General features: G+C 44.5%; 1 protein-coding gene and 1 pseudogene across 2 annotated transcripts in view; one reads left to right on the plus strand and one right to left on the minus strand.

Annotated features, from left to right (window-relative positions):
* SFXN1 (sideroflexin 1) overlaps positions 1-20,085 on the minus strand; it is a 40,030-nt gene extending 19,945 nt beyond the window's left edge. The window contains exons 1-3 of one of the 2 annotated variants that reach the window (XM_028102740.2): positions 19,943-20,085; positions 7,171-7,345; positions 40-210 (exon numbers count right to left, since the gene is read on the minus strand). In XM_028102740.2, the coding sequence (XP_027958541.1) occupies positions 40-210; positions 7,171-7,334 (335 nt within the window). In that variant the 5' untranslated portion in view covers positions 7,335-7,345; positions 19,943-20,085. Of the gene's footprint in view, positions 1-39; positions 211-7,170; positions 7,346-12,996; positions 13,268-19,942 lie in introns of those variants that run through there. The other variant, XM_088023468.1, reaches the window with a different exon arrangement.
* Positions 11,122-13,363, plus strand: LOC114208598 (nuclear transcription factor Y subunit beta pseudogene; annotated as a pseudogene).
* Positions 20,086-20,996: the final 911 nt, after the last annotated feature.

Raw genomic sequence — 20,996 nt, forward strand, 5'->3', positions numbered from 1 at the left:
TCATATAAAATGAACTGTTGTTACATTTCCATGACTTACCTATAAAATGTCATCATACAACCTGTGATGGTCATGTTCATTGGAACCTGAGCTGACATTCTTCCTATCAAAATCATTTTTTCACCTGTGTCGGGATGAAACGCTGAATCATAGATGTACTTTGCTCTCCATAATTCATTTTCTGTAAGACCTGGAGGAATAATTCCTTGCCTAGGGAAACAAGAAATAACAAGGGAACTGTTCATTTCCAATAGCTCACCGGTGCTCTAGAGACGTGTAGCTAGACAGTTTTTAAGTTTACCCTTACCTAACTGTGCCTGCAGTGAAATTTTAGGGACACAAGAGACAGTAAACACAATGAACATTTCAAACCCATGTATCTCAACTGGTCTGTAATTCTGAAAACCAAAAATATCTTGAAGTATTCAACTTTGATATTTCAAAGTTTCAGCCTCCCATTCCTTGTTTTAAATGACATATTTAAAAATGTATTTTGAACTTTGCAAACTCTATAATATTTTCAACCAATTAGACAAAAGCTGTGGCAATCAAGAACATTAATTAATTATACCTACAGTTTGAAACCCTAGATTAGAAAGGCTCATTATTTTATCTTGTTATCAAAGAAACACATGTTTATTGCTAAAAATTTAGAAAATACAGACATTCATTAGTGCAATTAAAATCATTCAAGCCTTTCACTACTCATTTCCACTGGTACTGTTTTGTGAAGACACAGCCACGGTCTTGCAGGATCTGTATATGCCACTTAGGATCCCTATAAACACCATACCTGTTGCTTTATGACCACCTCTTTAAAATGAGTAATATTCTGTAAACGCTTTTCTGTATCTTTAGAACTTCTTCTGTATCACCTGTACTGGGTTGAATAGTGTTCCCCCAAATTCACATCCACCCAGAACCTCAGAATGTGACCTTATTTGGAATCAGGGTCTTTGTGGATATAATAGTTAAAACGAGGTCATGCTGATGAGGGTGAGCCCTAAATCCAATGACCAGTGCCCTTATAAGCCAGCCACGTGCAGACAAAGAAGGTCCTGCGATGTCAGAGGCAGAGATTGGAATAATGTAGCTCCAAGTCAAGGAACATCAAGGAACGCCTCAGGCCACCAGAAGCAGGAAGAGGGGAGGAAAGATTCTCCTCTAGAGCCTTCAGAGGGAGATGGCTCTCTCAACACCGTGGTCTCAGACTTTCACCTCCAGAACGGCAATGGAACAAATTTCCGTTGTTTGAAGCCACTCAGTTGGTGGTAACTGGTTATAGCCGCCTTAGGAAACTAACACATCATCCTTTTAAATGCTCCAGTCTTCCACCGATGACTGTAAAATAGATTATCCCAATCCCTATTGTTGGGCACTTTAATTGCTTCTAATCTTTTCCGTTTGTAAAGGATGAGGAAGTCAATCTCCTTATAAATAAATCTTTCCCCTGCATCCAAGATTAATCAGAAACAAAGGAGTCCATTTGCTGAGACAAGAGTTATGTAAAATATTGAGGCTGTAAAGACGCCTTTTGTCCTTTTCTCTACTTAAGCATGTCTGTTGATTGTCAGTGGTGGCAGCGCCCTCACGGTTTAAGCGGATCCCACGGAAACTTGCCCTGCTGTGGGTTAATCTTGTTAGCTCTGTTAGCTGCTCCCCTGAACGTGATTATCTTGATGTAGTCAGGTAGGAACAAACGAAGTCGCTGACTAGAAAGGCCTGACCCACTTCAGGGTCATACAAATATTCACCTCTACGTCTTGCACTTTAGTAACAGGGTTTTTGTTGTTGTTGTTGGTTGTTTTGTCACTGAGGTTTTTAATTTATTTGGGATTTATCTTAAGATATGAAAGTGTGAAACTTGCTTAACTTGACTTTTCCATTGGCTGCTCTGCCACCCTAACACCAAGATTTAAATGCTATAGTCATCATGGATTGAGATTCTTTGAATGCTGGGTGTGGCTTTGGGGCTTTCTTTTTTTTTCCCCCCTTTTCTAATTTTTTAAAATTTTTATTGTTATGTTAATCACCATACATTACATCATTAGTCTGTGATGTAGTGTTCCATGATTCACTGTTTGTGCATAACACCCAGTGCTCCATGCAGAACGTGCCCTCTTTAATACCCATCACCAGGCTAACCCATCCCCCCACCCCCTCCCCTCCAGAACCCTCAGTTTGTTTTTCAGAGTCCATCATCTCTCATGGTTTGTCTCCCCGTCCAATTTACCCCCCTTCATTCTTCCCCTCCTGCTATCTTCTTCTCTTTCGTTTTTCTTAACATATGTTGCATTATTTGTTTCAGAAGTACAGATCTGTGATTCAACAGTCTTACACAATTCACAGCACTCACCATAGCACATACCCTCCCCAATGTCTATCACCCAGCCACCCCATCCCTCCCACCGCCGCCCCCACTCCAGCAACCCTCAGTTTGTTTCCTGAGATTAAGAATTCCTCATACCAGTGAGGTCATATGATACATGTCTTTCTCTGATTGACTTATTTTGCTCAGCGTAACACCCTCCAGGTCCATCCACGTCGTTGCAAATGGCAAGATCTCATTCCTTTTGATGGCTGCATAATATTCCATTGTACATATATGCCACATTTTCTTTATCCATTCATCTGTCGATGGACATCTTGGCCCTTTCCACAGTTTGGCTATTGTGGACATTGCTGTTATAAACATTGGGATGCACGTGCCCCTTCGGATCCCTACATTTGTATCTTTGGGGTAAATACCCAGTAGTGCAATTGCTGGATCGTATGGTAGCCCTATTTTCAACTGTTTGAGGAACCTCCATACTGTTTTCCAGAGGGGTTGCACCAGCTTGCATTCCCACCAACAGTGTAGGAGGGTTCCCCTTTCTCCACATCCCCGCCAACATCTGTCATTTCCTGACTTGTTAATTTTAGTGTGAGGTGGTATCTCATTGAGGTTTTGATTTGGATTTCCCCGATGCCAAGCAATGTTGAGCACTTTTTCATGTGTCTGTTGGCCATTTGGATGTCTTCTTTGGAAAAATGTCTGTTCATGTCTTCTGCCCATTTCTTGGTTGGATTATTTGTTCTTTGGGTGTTGAGTTTGATAAGTTCTTTATAGATTTTGGATACTAGCCCTTTATCTGATATGTCATTTGCAAATGTCTTCTCCCATTCTGTCAGTTGTCTTTTGGTTTTTTGGACTGTTTCTTTTGCTGTGCAGAAGCTTTTTATCTTGATGAAGTCCCAATAGTTCATTTTTGCCCTTGCTTCCCTTGCCTTTGGCGATGTTTCTAGGAAGAAGCTGCTGCGGCTGAGGTCGAAGAGGTTGCTGCCTGTGTTCTCCTTTAGGATTTTGATGGACTCCTGTCTCACGTTTAGATCTTTCAACCATTTGGAGTCTATTTTTGTGTGTGGTGTAAGGAAATGGTCCCGTTTAATTCTTCTGCATGTGGCTGTCCAATTTTCCCAACACCATTTGTTGAAGAGACTGTCTTTCTTCCATTGGACATTCTTTCCTGCTTTGTCAAAGATTAGTTGACCATAGAGTTGAAGGTCCATTCCTGGGCTTTCTATTTGCTTTGGGGCTTTCTATGGACTTCCCACCATCTTCACCTTGTGGGGCCGATGTCCACCCTCCAACTGACAGTCCATTCTATGCCTGTTAGAACAGTGGTCTCTCCTCTTTCAAAAGTGCCTTGAGTTATGCTCATTATTTTTTTGGACAATGCTCAGAATTATTCTGTCAATTTTATAGGTGAGCACAATTGTATTTAGAGTGAAACTGTATTGATTTGGAGAGAACTGACACCTCTACCATATTAAGACTTTCTATCCAGGGGCGCCTGGGTGGCTCAGTCGTTAAGTGTCTGCCTTCGGCTCAGATCACGATCCCGGGGTCCTGGAATCGAGCCCCACATCGGGCTTCCTGCTCTGCAGGAAGCCTGCTTCTCCCTCTCCCACTCCCCCTGCTTGTGTTCCCTCTCTTGCTGTGTCTCTGTCAAATAAATAAATAAAATCCGTAAAAAAAAAAAAAAAAGATTTTCTATCCAGACTTACTGCATGTTGCTCCAGTTATCAAAGGCTTCTTTTAATGACCCCCCCCCCCCCCAAGTGGGCTTGGAACTGCTTCACATTTCCGGGTAAGTGTATTCCTAGATATTTTATATATAGGTGTATATATATATTTGGTCTTATGAATGGTATTAAAATAATATTGTCTAATTGATTACTGCTGATGTATAGGAAACTGCTGACTTTTTGTGTAGTCTACTTGTCATATTCTCTTATTTGTTCCACTGGTAGTTGATTGGTGAGAAAATCATCTTTTGAAAAAAAAAAAAAGAAAGAGAAAGAAATTGTCTCACATTTTTAAGATTTGTACATCTTCTTTTCTTTCTTTTTTTTAAGTTTATTTAAGCAACCTCTACACTCAACATATGGCTCAAATTCAGGACCCCATGCTCCACTGATAAGTCAGCCAGGCGCCCCTCTTATTTCTTTTTTATGTCTTACTGAATTGGTTAGGGCTCCCAGAACAATGTTATACAATAGTGAAGATAAAGGTATCCCTGACTTGCTTCTAACTTTAAAGAGAATGCCTCCTAGAGCAAAATTTTTAGGGGCATGTTCTTAGATGTTATAAGGTGTTATGGGAAAGAAAAAAGGCCCATGTTCAAGTTTGGGAAAACAGACTAACGGCTTTATTTACTCTAATACTTCTTGGAATTTTTCAGAATTAAATGGGATGTGACACCCTGACACCCTTAAGAATAGGATGTAGGGGCGCCTGGCTGGCTCAGTCAGTGCAACTCTTGATCTCAGGGTTGTAAGTTCAAGTCCCATGTTGGGTGTGGAGATTACTTAAAAATAAAATCTTAAGGGAAAAAAAAAGAATGGGCTGTAAACTTTTCCAGATTTGACTATGGAAGCCACTTTCTCTCCTCTTTCTTTCCTCCTTCCCTTCCTCCCTTCCCTCCCTCCCTTCCTAGCTTTCTTTCTCTCTCTCTCCTGCTCTGGTATTGGGGGGAAATAGTCCACAGGATGGCTTTTCTGCAGAACTGTCTGGGAAGTTCATTCAGCTCTACTGTTTCATTATTTAGTGGGATGCTGGCTGCTGATGTGGATGTGTATTCTTTACCATATTAAAGAAATACAGTACATTATTCCTAGCTGATTAATTATTTTCTGAGAAACACATGGATAATTTAACCTTCTTTTGGGCATCTATCAAGAGTGACTTTCTTGCTTCAATCTGATAAATTATATTGATAGATGGCCTAAAATAAATCAACTTTTTATTCCTGGAAGAAATCCTACTTGTTCATACTTTCATGAAAGGCTGGATTTGATGTGCTAGTATTTTATTTTGGATTTTTACGTTATTAATTTGCAAGATGGGCCACTGTATTCTTTCAGTGTACTTCTGTCATTTAGAGTATCAGTGTTGCAAATGAATTGGGAAGCATCTTCTTTTTCAAAAAATTAAATCAGCTTTACCGAGGTATAATTCAAATGCAATAAAAGTCACCCATTTTAAGAGTACAATTTGATGAGCTTTGGAAAAAGTACAGTGGTGTAGCCACCTCCAGAATCAAGGTGTAGAATACTTTCATCTCCCCAAACATTCCTGCAAGCTCCTCTGGAGTCTTTCCCTCATTTCTTGGCAACCCCCAATCCACTTCCACGTCTGTACTGGGAACTGACAAACTATAGCCCATGGCCTGTTTCTGAATGGCTCTTGTGCTAAGAATCGTTTTTACATTTTTAGAGGACTGTAAATAAAAAAAAAAAAAAGCAAAAAGCAACAAGAATATGCAAGAGAGAATGTATGGCCTGCAAGGCAGAAAATATCTGCCACCTGGCCCTCTGTGGGAAAAGTGTGCCAACATCTGTTCTTCCCCACTGGAGGACGGTCTCGGGTTTACTCTCCACATCTTTGTTTCTCCTTTTCCACAGAGCCATTAGTGCCGCCCACTGCCCCCGTCTTGCTCTTACAGTGTTAGCTTCTTTGCAATGTTGTTATGTCTTCTTCTCAACTCCTCTTGCTGTGTTTTTCTCTGCACCTCTCCTTTTTATGTCTTTTGTTCCAGATTCATTGAACATTTCCTTTCCTGAATCCCTGACATGCGCTTCGCTCTTCCTCTGCCTGTTCTTCAGTACTTTCACATAAGGTTCCAAGAAGTCCTGTTGCTCGGCTCTCCTCTCCTGATGTGCTGGCCCATGCTAAGATCTGGCCAGCCTCAGTGTTTGACGACCAACTTTACAGACTGCCCTTTGCCCTTGGTTCCTTCCCTAACCTCCCACGTGACCGTCAAAGACCCCCCCCCACCCCCACCCCACACGGGCGCTGCTCACGGCGTGTTAAGGTGGCAGAGCACCCACGCGGCTCCAGATCTCAGCTAGTGGCTGACTCTCCCCCAGAGCAGGAGGCTGTAAACTAGTGTCTATGGCCTGTCTGCCTCACTCGCAAAGAGTGGCTTTTCATTTTTTAAAAGGATTGTTTTTAAAAAAAAAAAAAAATAAAAACCTAAAAACAAAAACAAAAACAAAAAATAAAGAAAACTACGGGGCAGAAACCCTCTGTGGCCCACAAAGCCTGAAATATTTATGTGGTCTTTTATGGAGACGGCTGTGACCACTGCCTTATTAGAGCATCTGTCTTCTGATGTCATGACTGGCTCTCTGAATTGATGAACTGCAACCCAAACCTACAAACCTGCCACCAGCATCCTTCTAGCTGAGCTCCTACCTGCGAGGTTTGTTCATTGAGGCTTTATTTCAGAAGCAACCAACCTACTCTAATTCTTGACAGCTTGCTTTCCGCATGAGGTTATCTCCATTTGGGGACAGAAAGATGCACGGGGGGCTACAGACCCAGGGACGTACTGGAGAGGAGGAGGCAGAGCACTGGGAAAGGGGACCTCACAGATCGGTACCTAGGAGTTGGAGGGATGGCTGTCTTATTTTCAGGTCACTGTGAACCCCAGATATCTGCATTAAGGCTCAGCCTCAGGGGATAAAACACGTCTTCCTATTTCCTCCTTTTTTTTTTTTTTTTTGGTAAAGAGGATTCCATTGCAAAAAAAAAGTTGTAAAATCACTAAGTGAAGGTTTAAAGACAATAGGTTAACATGATGACCTATTACCGTATTAATCAAAAAGTATAATCATTTATGTTACCTGTAATCATGCACTACTTTTCTTGCATTCTCTAATTGTTCGTTGGTTAACAGGATATTCCTGGGATCTGTTACAGTGAAGAAATGATTGGCTCGCCCAACAAAGGTGCTTTGATCCCATCGAGGTTCCTTGATGTTAATGTTCGGTGGAAGTTCTCCAGACATCGTCCTGGACTCTAGAGGGTCAAAAAGACAAGTCTAGTCAAGACTTACAATGTTGCTACACATTTTAGAAACTCTATAGTCACATTAATTTCCAGCTAAAGATTTATGTACATTCCTCTTTATAAAAATAACTTTGCTATAAATGGCAGAAAGACAATCTAACTCCAAAGTTACTCTGTCCATAAATCCCAACTGATCTTAACCAAATTTCAATAATTTCCCACATATTTCTCCAGATAGATACATGGTATTTCATCATTCCTTAACTTTTGGAAGCCTAGAAATACTCTAGAAAAAGTAGAAATAGAAAAAGTTAAAAATAACATCAGCAGTAACAGGGTCTGAAGTTTGAAACCCCTTTTCTGGGTACGACAACCGACGCCAAACTACTACTCCCTTCTGGTCTACTAACTGTGTTATTTCTACCGGTAGAAGTGACTAATAATGCAAAAAGCATTGGTTACATGCTGAAAATTCCACAATCAGAAAAAGACTCAGATTCACTCAGCCTTGTTCAACATATAAACCACCAAACAAAAATGCAAACTTATGTTCCTCAATCCAACAGGGACATGGTGGGAAAAACACATTCCGACAAACCCACAAATATGAGTAACACTGTAGCGTATCATTTCCCTCATGTGATACCTATTTTATAGCTAAGAACCATTACTGTTTTCCCAAAAGTAGCTAATTTCTTTCTCTGAGTGATATAAACTTATTTTTAGAACTGCACTGTATTATTGTAGAAAATATAGAACAAAAAACCAAAATCTTTGATAATTTAGCCACACTGAGATAACCATCCTTTATGTTTTGGTAATGCCTTGCAGACATTTTTTATACATATCATATAAATAAAAAATAAAGTTGATATCATACTCTGTATTGTAATTTCCTGATTTTTTTTTTTTTTTGCATTTACTTCATGAGCACTCCCTATGGCACTAAATATTCATTTTAGGTATGTAACAACACCTTTAATGTCTAAATTATTTTCAGTTTTTCACCATGATAAATAATGTATCCTTGTCTATGATCTTTTCCCTCAAAGCTGGTGATCTCCTTAGACTAGATCTCTCTGTGTGACACTAGCAGACTGAAGGATCGAACACTGTGAAGGCTTCAAACCACTGCTTTTTTATTCCTGTTTCCCTTCCCTACATTTCTAATATCAGTTCGAATAGCAGCCTTCTTTTCCAGGTCATTTTTCATGAAGTTATTTTTTAGTGCTTCTCAAGTTCTTAGGTACCTTAAGATGCCAGGTGCAGATGCTAGGCACTCTTGTCATTTATACTTTCTCAAAATCTCAAACTAGTAAGTATCACAGCCCACTGGATCAAACTCGAGCATGTTAAGACAAGAGATGTGAGGGATCCAGTGCCTGTGAAATAGCTGGTCAGTAAGACTGAGAAAGTCAGCCCTGCTACTCATAAAGCCACAGCTGGAATAACAAGCAAGGACAAAGCCAGCTGTAAGGTTAATGGGAAACCCTATCGCCCCCAAGGTCTCAGCTATAAAGTGTCATAAGACTGCCCTACTTTGGATGACTACTGCTTTCTTATGTCACCAAGACATTGTGTCTTCTATAATCTTTGCTATTTGAATTCAAAACAGAAAGAATGAAACATCCCACTCTGGACAATGAAAAGGAGCCTGGATTTCCAGCACAGGTGTGGAGCTTCAGATTAGGGAGGTTCTGGACACGACAATTCCACAATTTTCTTAACTTTGTAATTTCCAAGGAAACAGAGCAGTGGGGCCACATCACAGTCTAGACCTCAACACCCAGCCCTGGTTTAAGCCAATCAAAATATTGCTTCACTAAAGCTTCCCTGAAAGTCCACTGTTCTCCAAGATGCTCTGAAAGCTTTATCTCCTCCTTTGTTGGCGAGACACACTCTATTCCCCTGGTCTGCGGTCTCCCTCAATGCAAGAAACCAATGAGCATGACTTTGTGGGACTACAGGTTTGTCCCTGCTGGGTTTTGGCTGATTGAGCTGTGGTAAGAGAAACATCTGAATTTCAAATTAGGACACATCAACATCATGGGCATCAAGTCCAGGGATACAAGAAATACAATGTACATCAAAGTAGCTGTACCATTGTATGAGAAATGTCTAAATTTCGAATTAGAATACGTCAAATGTGTTATTTATAACACTTGCAAAAAAGCAAAACAAAATCTCCAATTCTCATTCAGGACAGCAGTAGTTTTTAGACATGTCTGCAGAGACCTGGGGCCCTGCTGAGATTCCTTAGTGCCCCACAGGGAATGGAGTGGATTCAGCAGGTGGGGTTACAGCAAAGGAGGCTGACAAGGAGTGACCAGCAGGAGAAAAAGCAAGGAGAGCATGGTGTCCTGCAAGACAGCCTCTCCGTAGTCCAACTGGCCAAAAGGAAGAACACCTTGGTAGGTGGTGACTCCCATGTTGGGATAGTGAAGAGAGGAGCATACAACCCTGAGGGGCCAGCCTAGGGGAGGGGGACACTGCAGAGATGGTCGTCTCTGCAAGTTCTAAAAATTCTGAGCCATGGTGGTAGCAAGTAGGGAGAGACTGCACACACACATCACACGTCCCTCTGCAAAGACTATTACTATCTCCTGTCTCAAGGTTCAGATTCCATAGGCCTAGCAAGAGGCCGGGCGTGGGACTGTGCCGGCGCTCTGGCCCGGCCCTCCTGCAGTCTGGGCACCAGGCTGTGGCTGTATGTGCAGCTGGAGCGGCTTCCTTCCTGGCGTTTCTCTGGACTGCCTATGCTGCTCCTCAGGCCTCAGCAATCACCGTGTTCCCTGGTAGATATCTGATACAGACTGTTCTCATAAAACTGAGTACCAAGTAATCTTACTTGCCTTCAAGTACAACCCTCACCATCACTACTTGTCCTTTACACCTAACATACATCATCCCCCAAATTAACACGTTGCAGTCACAGAATCCTAGTTCTTCATAACAGACCATCTCCAATTTGTGAAATAGAAAGCGACATTTGGGTCAAGTTGCCACAAACAGGACCTGGGTTTAAAACCTGGTTACTTTATAAAATCAAAACGTCCTAATTGCATAAGAGCTGGATAGGGTCTTTAAAAAGACCTACCATTTTTAACTGCACCATACAGATGAGGAAACAGAGGCCCGGGGGGGTGGGGGGGTGGGGGGGCAGATAACCCGCCCAGGTGGTGTGACTGGTGTCGGTGGCAGAAGAAAAGCTGCAGGACCACAGCAGGACTGCCCTCCTGGGCATTGGTCTGCCAGTTTCCCTCTTTCTCCTCTACCACTTTCTGTTAGCCATGCTCCCCTCAAAGTATACCAACTAATGCCCGCACAGAACTGGTCTCTTTGAGGCCCTCTTTTTCCCTCTAATGCGAACATTTCTACTGACACTGTGAAGTTCTGCACTACAAGGAGCCTGTGGTGACTCTGGAGCACGTGAGCAAGAGGGCTGTGGAGGCCTCACAAGGTCTTTCCTTAACAGGCAAAGAAAAAGGAGAGAGATGGGGGAAATGAACCTCAACATGTTTGGAGTTTGTATTACAGGCAAGGAACTGGGCTAGATGCTTGCCTAAGAGTGCAAGCCCCTACTTATGTGCCCGTGGCAGAACATTCTATCTCAGTTCTCATGATAGTGTGCTCTATGAATACCATACCATTTTTATAGAAGACGGAAGTAAGAATCTGAGATGTTGCTCCCAACTAACCCTTATCTACCCAGCAAGAGAAGAAGGAGGCTGATCTTCAGACTCCAGGCCAAGCCCACCAAACTTCAACACTGAAGGCATACATCGATGGGCCCTGTATGGACCTCTGGTAGGCTGAGTAGTGCCTCTTCCCCAAGATGTGCACATCCTATCCCCACACACTGGGAATATGTCACCTTCTGTGGCAAAGGGGCTTTGTTGGTGTGATTAAGTTAAGGATCTTGAGACTGGGAAACTACCCTGGCTTATTCCGGTGGGCCTGATGTAATCACAAGATCCCCTACAAGAGAAAGAGGAGGGCAGGAGAGGCAGAGTCCGAGGAACAGATGTGAGACAAGCAGAGATTGGGGTGATGTGGGGCAGTGAGCCAAGGAGTGTGGGCAGCCTCTGGAAGCTGGAAAAGGCAAAGAGCCTCCAAAAGTAACACAGACTCATTTCAGACTTCCGACCTCCAGAACTATAGGTTAATGTACTATTTTACAACTACTAACTTTGCGGTTATTTGTTATAGCAGCATTAGGAAACTAATACAGCACTATTTTCCCTACTTAGAAAGGATTTCAAATAACGCTATATACTGGTATACGAAATACCAACTAGCCTTGATCATCTGTCTCTGCCTCTACGAATTTCAAAAACATAAAGCCTACTCAGGAATGCCATATTAACATTCTTACAAAGACAGCTGATCTCAAGCCAGGTAAAATTTTAATTATTAACTGTGACTCCCATGTTTCAATTAGACAAGCCTTTTCATGCATGAACCTTCAAGCACACTTCACTTTCTCAACTCTAAATAAATCAACCAGTTTCTATAATCAGGAGTCCTACTTTCATTTTTTCTTTTTTAAAAATTTGTGTCCTATTCCACATTAAACAGTGGGACCAGGAGTGGTCCCACCAAGGCCCTGGGGTACTCATCTCCCTCCTGTCCATCCCCAAGCTTGGGTGCTCTGATTGCGGACCAAGCAGCAGCTCTTTGTGCACTGAGTCAGGCTGCTGGAGGAGGGGGCGCTGAGGTGCTGCTGGGGACCCCTCCCATCAGCATCCCAGGCATGCTGCATTTTGTACCTGGAGCTGGCTGAGGGAGGAGGCTGAAGCTCACCTGGGCCTCTGACCCTACAGCCACCTTCAGGGCGAATGTGCCCACATGGCCTTTGCCACCATGTGGGGGGGTCCCTGGGGCATGCCCCCTTTCCACCTGCTGGCTGGGCCATGGCAGGTCCTGACTGCTTGGTCAAATCACTGTGTCCTGGGCGCCCACTGGCTGGTGGGCAGCACTGGTCCCTGCATACTTGGGGGCAACTATTTGGGCCAGAGGGTGGGGGTGCCAAAGCCACTTCAGGCACCTTTGTGAAGAGGAAGGCAAGTCCCCAGGGGTGGGAGAGGAAGGAACTGGTTTGGTTTCATCGCAGTCTGGTTCAGCCATAAAGTGTGCAGCTGTCTGGAGGTTTGCGGCTCCTGGGCTTGGTCCCTCACCCTGCCCAGGGTGAGCCTGGTCAAAGATCAGACACCTTTAGAGAGAGTTGTTCTCCAACAGAGCTGAGCACATAGTTCTGGCAGTTTTATAACAGGTACTCATCAACTAGGAATTTCTGCAGAGAACACTGGATGAAGTCATTATGTTGTACAACTTTATGATCATACTGGGGACAGCAGGAATGATCAAGAAGCCAAAATGTTTCAAAAGAAAGTTTCAGAGAGGGGCGCCTGGGTGGCTCAGTTGGTTAAGCACCCAACTCTTGATTTCGGGTCAGGTCATGATCTCAGGGTGGTGAGATGGAGCCCCATGCTGGGCTCTGTGCTGGGTGTGGAGTCCGCTTGAGATTCTTTCCCTCTCCCTCCGCCCCTCCCCTTGCTCATGCTCTCTTCCTCTCTCTCAAAAAAAAAAAAAAAGTTTCAGAGAACAACATATATATCTTTGGATCGCAGAAGTAGCATGGATAAGGAAAAATGCCATACCTTAAAGGGACAGACTGCACAGGAGACCAAAGACTGTGTTCAAGAATGTGTGAGTTGCTCAGCTTTACCACACCGGAAGCGAGTGAAAGATGCCATGTCGAGAATCAGAAGACTTCAGTGGGAGGCTATTCCCTTTGCACGTCTACCTGAGGCTTTGACAGTTGTGCGCAACTGTTGAAACATCTTCCGAAATTCGGAGAGGCCATGAAGAGAGACAGGAGGGGTGGAGCATCACAGCCACAGGGGGACTAAGTGAAGAGCTTCCCCAGCAGGAACTTACGAGCCAGTTACCAGCTGGTTTGATAACTGCAGATGGTCAACAGTAAAATGTTATGGTTTACACCACATCATCTTGGCACATTTCTGATGTTCAAGAGATTCAGCTTTCATGATCTGAACTGATGGAACAGGGGGTGCTAAAGAGGGACAGAGGCTGTTAAGAGTCAAGAACAGAGGCATGACTGGGAAATGGCTGGGACCTGCTTGTATACTTAAATAGCTGTAAGGAGCTTCCTGAAGTTTCATCAGTTGAGGTGTTAATTCTGACTTAAAAATCTTTTCCATGAGTAATTTTATAGAGAAATTTGTATTTTAAAGGTATTAAAATATTTTTTGTAAGAGGAAAAAAAAGTGAGATTTTAAAAAGTTTTCTGTGGTTGACTGACATCACTTTGCTATCAGAAGATAGTCAAGGCTTTATCACTTAAAGACAAAATCACTTACAATGAACTCAGGATGTGGCTATCTGGGATCATTAATTATTAGAGAATTAGATTGCATTTAAATGAGTCATTTCTAGGGGTGCCTGGGTGGGGCGCAGACCAAAGGTTCTGCCTTTGGCTCGGGTCATGATCCCAGGGTCCTGGGATCGAGCCCCGCAACGGGCTCCCTGCTCAGCAGGGAGCCTGCTTCTCCTGCTCCCTCTGCCTGCCGCTCCCCCTGCCTGTGCTCTCTCTCTCTCTCTGACAAATAATAAATAAAATCTTAAAAAAAACGAGTGATTTCTAAAGAGATTATTTTACATATTATATATGTTGATTCATTAATTGACCCCTGAAAGGGGACAGAAATAATTTCTTAGGAGGAAAATAACTTAAAATTCAATCTCTAGGCTAAGGTTTATAAATAGTCTCAGCCTCATCAAAATAAATTTCTCCAAGTCTTTTTATTCATTCATTCACAAATAAAATTACTTTATGCATTCAATATCCACTGAAGGCCTCTCTTGTCTAACCCTGGCTTGATCCTGGGTTTGGAAAGACCCAACACACAGTAAACAGTAAGTTGAAAAACAATCATATTTTAATGAATACAACCTAAATTTCCCCCAAAAAACTTGTAGGCATGCTTCACACATAGAGCTTACTCTGTATGGACATCACTTAACTCTGATGATAAACTCTTCAACTGAGTTACCAGATCACTAGTCTTGCTGAATGACTCTGGTATCCAAATCCATGCACTTTTCAAAATAACCATTATTTCAATGGAGTAAGCCTGCTCTGAAATCCATAATAACCAAGTTGCAGAGTTCATAAGGTTTTTTTTTTTTAAGATTTATGTTTAGGGGCACCTGGGTGGCTCAGTTGGTTGAGCAACTGCCTTCGGCTCGGGTCCTGGGATCAAGCCCTGTGTCAGGCTCCCTGCTCAGTGGGGAGTCTGCTTCTCCTTCTCCCTGCTGCTCCCCCTGCTCATTCTCTCTCTCAAATAAATAAATATTTTTTTAAAAAGATTTATTTTTAGAGAGAGAGACATAGCAGGCATGTGGGGGGAAGGGCAAAGGGAGAGAGAGACTCCTAAGCAGACTCCATGCTGAGTGCAGAGCCGAACTTGGGGCTTGATCTCATGTCCCTGAAATCAAGACCTGAGCTGAAACCATGAAGTGGCCGCTCAATCGACTGCACCACCCATGTACTTAACTCCAAGTTTATAAATTTTTAAAGCCCAAATGAGCGCCATGACAAAGATCTTCTACTCCTAACGCAGTAAGACATTATAGGCCTACTGGCAATGTTAATGAACTCCATCTTTCCCCAAGTCATTATTTAAACTACATCACAATCTTCATGAACATTTCTGGGAGGGCATTTCTGCCTTCCTGGTAGGTTAGATGTCACACAGTCAGTGCACAGCTATGCAAGGGTAAAGACCACCCCCTTGTTCCTAGGCCCAGGACCACCTCCCACCACATATAAGCCTCATGGCTGGTGAAGTCTACACTGATTAGGCAATGGTGATCAGTTTCGTTTCCAAATAAGTTCACTGAACGAGTTGGTGAGCTGAGCTTGAATTCCTGGCTCCAAGCTGTACCTTCCCAACTGTTCTGTAACTGGGGATCCCTGGATGGAGGGAAGGAAGGAAGTGGTGTGTACTGATCAGGCGACCGTGTTTGTGGAGACAGCAGATCTGAGCTCACATCCCAGCTCCACCAATGACGCTGTGACCTTGTATACATTAGCCCACTGCTCCAAGTTCCTGGATCGTTATCAACAAAATTAGGATACTACTTCATAATAACCACTAATTTAATAACCTTATATTCTAAGAGCTTTTCTTGTATGATTATCTCATCTAACCCTCACAATAGTTCAGTTTCCAAGGGTGGGTAGCAAACTTGATCAAGTAAGTAGGGGTGGCAGAATGTGAACCTAAGTTGTCCAGCTCCAGAACCCGGCTTGCTGGAGAAGCAGCTGTGACCAGGAAAGTATTTTCCTGGAGATTCTGATTCAGTAGAGCTCTGGTGGGGCCTAGGAATTAGATTTTTAAGAAGTACACCAGGGGTATCCTATGATTAGGTAAGTTTGGGAGAATTATGCTGGAAAGAACATAAAAATAATAAATAAACAATGACCCAATCTCCTGCCAGCTGCGGAATGATGCTGACCCTCTTGCAGGGCCAGTACGGATGTTTAGATGACTCCCTGGCTGTTAATGCTGGTTGCTCGGCCTGTTCTTTCTGGCAGGTTCCTGTTGAGGCTAGCTCCCTGCCCTGTGGCCTGGTCCTGTGAGCACCTACTCTGACAACCTTTGGAATCAGAACTGGACTGGACCGAACGCAGTGTGGACTGAACTCCTGATTATGTCACTTCCTTTCTAGGCATGTCACCAGGTGAGTCACTTCACATCTCTGAGCCTCAATATTTTTATCTATAAGATAGAGGAAAGAGTTGGCTCACAGAGTTGGTAAGATTAGTAAGCTGAGGTGTACAAGATAGCTTTTAAACCTTTATTAATTGTAAAATGCTAAACAAAGGTAGGGCATATGTCTAACGAGCCAGTTCCCCATGAGTGGGAGCTCCTGTCCTCACTGGCTGAAGTCCTGCCCATAAATGCAGTGGCTGGTGGTGGTGGTGGTGCTGGTGATGGGGTTGGGGAAGAAATGGACTGGAGCTTGGCTGCCTGAAGAAGATGATCAGAAATGTCTAACAAAAATCACTTTTTTCCAAGATAAACTTTATTTTCCAACCTTTAGCTACATGCCAAGAAAATGCTTAAATTGGCAAAAAATTTTTCTTCCAAAATTTTGCAGGTAACAAGTTAGCAGAGAATGTGCTTTTCATCAGGGACTCTTTAACAAAGACCTTTAACCCTGACTAAAAATTAACAATGGAAATTAAATTATTAAACTGGAAATTTGCTAGTAATTAAAACAACTTTGAAAGAGGTTTGAAAGAGGTAAGAAAGCCAGGTCGCCCTGTTTGTTTGGCCCTGTTAGGGCCAAGCAGGTGTGAAACACCCGGCCAACGTCACTGTCTGCGGTACATGACTGAGTACCCATTATGTGCCAGACACTAGGCTTTCCAGGCATTATGAGATGCCAAATCCTCATATCAGTCCTCCAAGAAAACGTCCCTTATTTGTAGAGCTGCTCAGAAAAATCAAGCATCACCCGCAAGATGGCAGAGCCTGGAAGCGCTGCTTCTGTCTGACTTTCCGCCACGCTTCTGACCCTTGGGAGGCCAGAGGTGATGTGGCAAGAGGTGATTGCCCTTGGCAATCACCCTAACTAGAGGAGCCTAAATAGCACATTTACTAATTTGTTTAGCTTTGGGCTGCTTGTCCACACACCCCATTCCTTTCTCATAGGCGTGGCCACACAGGAGATCAAATTACAGACCAGAAAGCTGAATCCTGGGCAAAGACCTAGACTCCTTCGGGCGCCTGGGTGGCTCAGATGGTTAAGCATCTGCCTTCGGCTCAGGTCATGATCCCAGGGTCCTGGGATCGAGTCCCGCATTGGGCTCCCTGCTCAGCGGGAGCCTGCTTCTCCCTCTGCTTCTCTCTCTCTCTCTCCCCCTCTGTCTCTCATGAATAAATAAATAAAATCTTTAAAAAAAAAAAAAAAAAGACCTAGACTCCTTCAAAGCGAATTTCCACTCATCAATGGCTTTCTGTTGCATACTCTTCTCTATTCTAGGGGGCTTTTCTAGAATCAAGAAGAGATGGAGAATTATTGCCTTCTGCCTGTCTCTCTGCCGGCATCCTCCTCACCCCCTATCTCCCATCCCACAATGCAGACCTCACTCTTGGGTTACCTTGAGAACATCCCAGTGACAATGGAATCATTGGCCATATTTCAGTCCTTAAGATCAACTTTGGGCTTGGGTTTCTTAATCACTTTCTTAGGATGGATGAAGTTCTCATCCATTATTTTTAACTGGTTTTTACTTGAGATGGTGGCATCAGCCTATAAAAATGTTAAAATACTACCAAACTGTAGTATTTTGGATGAATTCAGTTGAGTATTTATTTCACTACCCACTTCAAAGAGTCAAATCAGATTACATATAATGTCTCTGAAAACATTTGACAAAGTAATAGTTAACTAAAAACTTAGTAATTTTGAACTTTGTATAATTACGTATAGGTTTGATACGTACTCTAACTTAATAATTTTTCACATTCTAGATAAGTCAGCCTTTTTTTTTATGACTTATTGCTACTGATTTTTCACCTTTAACCTCACACAAAAGGTCAGTTCCACCCATGATTATATTCCAACTAAATACATCTGACCACTGCTTGCACAGTAGGATGGCTGTAGATGCCATATTTTATTCTAAGGTACTGGAGAGCAAAAAGTTTGGATGATGGACAGGCTTTTAAGATTACTGCTGCTCTGGATGTCCTCTAAGCTTTTTCCCCAGGAAGTAAAGGGTGGGGGGAATGCTTCCTCCCAGTTGGCACCTCTCTATACCCATCTACATGAGATTTCATAAAACTTCTACAGAGTATTAAGAGCATTCTAAGTATCTGACTGACCCTGAAGTATAGCCAGCTTTGCTATACAGGTTCCTCTCTTACAACTACAACCACAGATACTGTCCCTTTCCTGAAGGCCCATGGGCTTAAAAACCTTCCCAATCTAACACTTGAATGCATACTTGGAGCAATTATACGTAGGGCTAGGCGAGATAGGAACAGATAGATCTTTCCTTCCAAACTGTCATTTTTGCAAGCTAGACACCTGCAGTCCTAAAGGAAGAAAGGACCTGCTTGAGTTCCCAGAACTTCTTGGTAGAGCTTCCACTCATCCTCCCAAAGAGTTCCGCTCTCGTCTCATGCATCTTGTATGTCAAGTCTGAGTCCAGCACCATAAGAGCGGCAAAGGCTCCTTATTTACCTGCATACCCACTTCCCACCTATTATATAACGCCTGGAAACTGGGGATGGACAATGGAAGAGAAAATCAAGAGGTGCCCAAGTCAAAAACTAGAGGGCAAGGCAGAAGAAGAAATTATGAGTTTGAGAAAAGTACAAACAAAATGCAGTTGGGGTTCAGAAGGCAGGTGTCCATGAAGTGGTTGAATGCCTGAGCTCTGAAGTCACTCAGAAGTAGGCTTTTTCATTAAGGCACTCAACAAATATTCATTGAGGGTCTACCTGGTACAGGCAATTGATGGATAGGTGAGCAAGACAAAAGTAGGCCCTGGTCGCAAGATGAGAAAAAAACGAGCAAGGAAACACAGTTAATTTCAACTGATGACAAATGGTATGAAAGAAAAATCACAGGAGTAGTCTAACAAAGAATGCCTGCATGAGGGGGCAATTTTAGACAACACAGTCAAGGAAAAGTATCTTTGAGCAAGTAACATTTAAGCTGAGACTTGGCCTTGCTCTAGAGACGGCCAACTGTGTGACCTTGCACATGTCACTCAACCTCTCTGAGTACCAGCTTTTGCATCGGGATTATGAAAGCAAAACCAAGAACCTCACAGGGCTGATAGAATGTAAAAGTCAATGAACCTAAGTCACCTGCATGCACTTAGTGGATGCCTTGGTTGTCATTCTGGGAAGGTTAGAGACCTGTGACATGTGGGAAAGATCAAGAGAGCATGGAGATGCAAGGTCGGTCCAGGACCACTCTCTCACCTATCTCTTTCCTCCAAGATTGCGGGTTCCAGGGCAGGGGCCAGGTGGTCTCCTCTCTGACCCCGGAGCCCCGCTCTGCGCCAGGAGGAGAAGCCAAGAGCTCGGAATGTGGGGGCACGGGGGTCGGTAACACCCGGTCGCCGGGCAATCACTCGCGCCCGTAGCGCGGTGGCCTGTCCCCGCGGCAGCCATTTTGGGTGTCCTCACCGCGGGGAGTTTCGTCACGCGGCCGCCGGGCACAGCGTGGCAGGGCGCGTGCCGGCGTGGATGGGTGAGCCCCTTCCCATCCGGGGCGAGACGCACTCCACCACCCGGGCTCAGGGGGACCTCAGGGGCAGGTCAGGCTGCTGCAGGCGGGGAAGCTGCCAGGCAGCGGGAGGGTAGGGGTCCCCAAGGTGCGCCCCCCCCCCCGCCAACCCCGGCCCCGAAATCCCCGGCACGGCGCGGGGGCTCCTGACATCCCGCCCGGGGGGGGGCGGTCTCCGCGCCGCCAACCCTCGAACGCGCGCCCCCGCCCCGGCCCTCGACCCTCCGCGCTCTCGCCACCCGGCCCGGCCCGCCGCCCGCGACTCACCGTTCCCCACCGCCCGCGCCGCTCGCAGGACTCACTCAGCGCCGTCTGCGCCGCCACCGGAAGCGCTTCTCCCGCCAGAGCGGCCCCGTGCGCCGCCGCGGCCCGGTGCGCGCCCTCGGAGCGCGTCCCCGTGCGGAGCGAGGCGGCCGCGTGGAGCCCCGGACCCAACCCGGAGTCGCGGAGCTCTCCGCCCAGCCTCGCGCCGCGCCCCGCGCGCTCCCCCGTGCCCGCGCTTTCGCGGCTGTCTCCTCCCCGCTCTCCGTCACCGCGGTGAACTCCCAACTTCTTCCTCGCCGCTTGTGAGGCGCACTCGGCTTAGGCCAATGCCATTGCTTTCCATCTGGGTTTCCCCGAGGGGACCACCCCTTACTCGATCATTTCTTTATTGCCAGAGTCTTGCAAAGGGTCCGCAGCCACCCATTCACTCACTCATTTGTTCACTGAAAGCCGTGTTTCCCAAAGTGTGGAGTTTGGCACCGGTGGTGCCACAAAGCAATTTTAGGCGGCACAAAGGCCACGAACTGACTTATGTCTTTAAAAGAATGGCTCTGGCTACTGTGTGGAAAACAGGCCATAGGGGAGGTGATGTGGAGGCAGAAAGAGGCCGGGAGGGAGGCTACAGGGTTGGCTTGGATCCGGTTGATACAGATGAGGTGGTGAGAATTACTGGGTTCTTAGGTATATCTTGGGGGCAGATGAAATCTACTATATGGTGAATTACATCATATTCATGGAGGAGAAGATTCCATTTTTAAAGTCATAAATTCTTCCTCAAATAACCTATAAATGCAATGCAATTCCAAACCAAATTCTGACAAATCTAGTGTATTGAGTGTGTATGTACAACTTGATGACTATAAAGTGTATATGGAAAAATAAAGAACTAGAAATAGCCAAAACAATTTTGAAGAAAAGAGTAAGGTGGAGTGACTCATCCTATAAATACAGGGAGGCAGTGTGTTCGTGCAGGGATCAACAAATAGTTTAGTGCGGCCACATAGGGATAGCTGACATGGACCCTGCTCATATAGAAATGTGCTCTGAGCTGGCATCC

Source organism: Eumetopias jubatus, unplaced genomic scaffold, assembly GCF_037043125.1.
Source record: "Eumetopias jubatus isolate StellerSeaLion01/CBP00866 unplaced genomic scaffold, mEumJub1_p1.0 scaffold_5, whole genome shotgun sequence".
In the NCBI taxonomy this organism is placed as follows: Eukaryota; Metazoa; Chordata; class Mammalia; order Carnivora; family Otariidae; genus Eumetopias; species Eumetopias jubatus.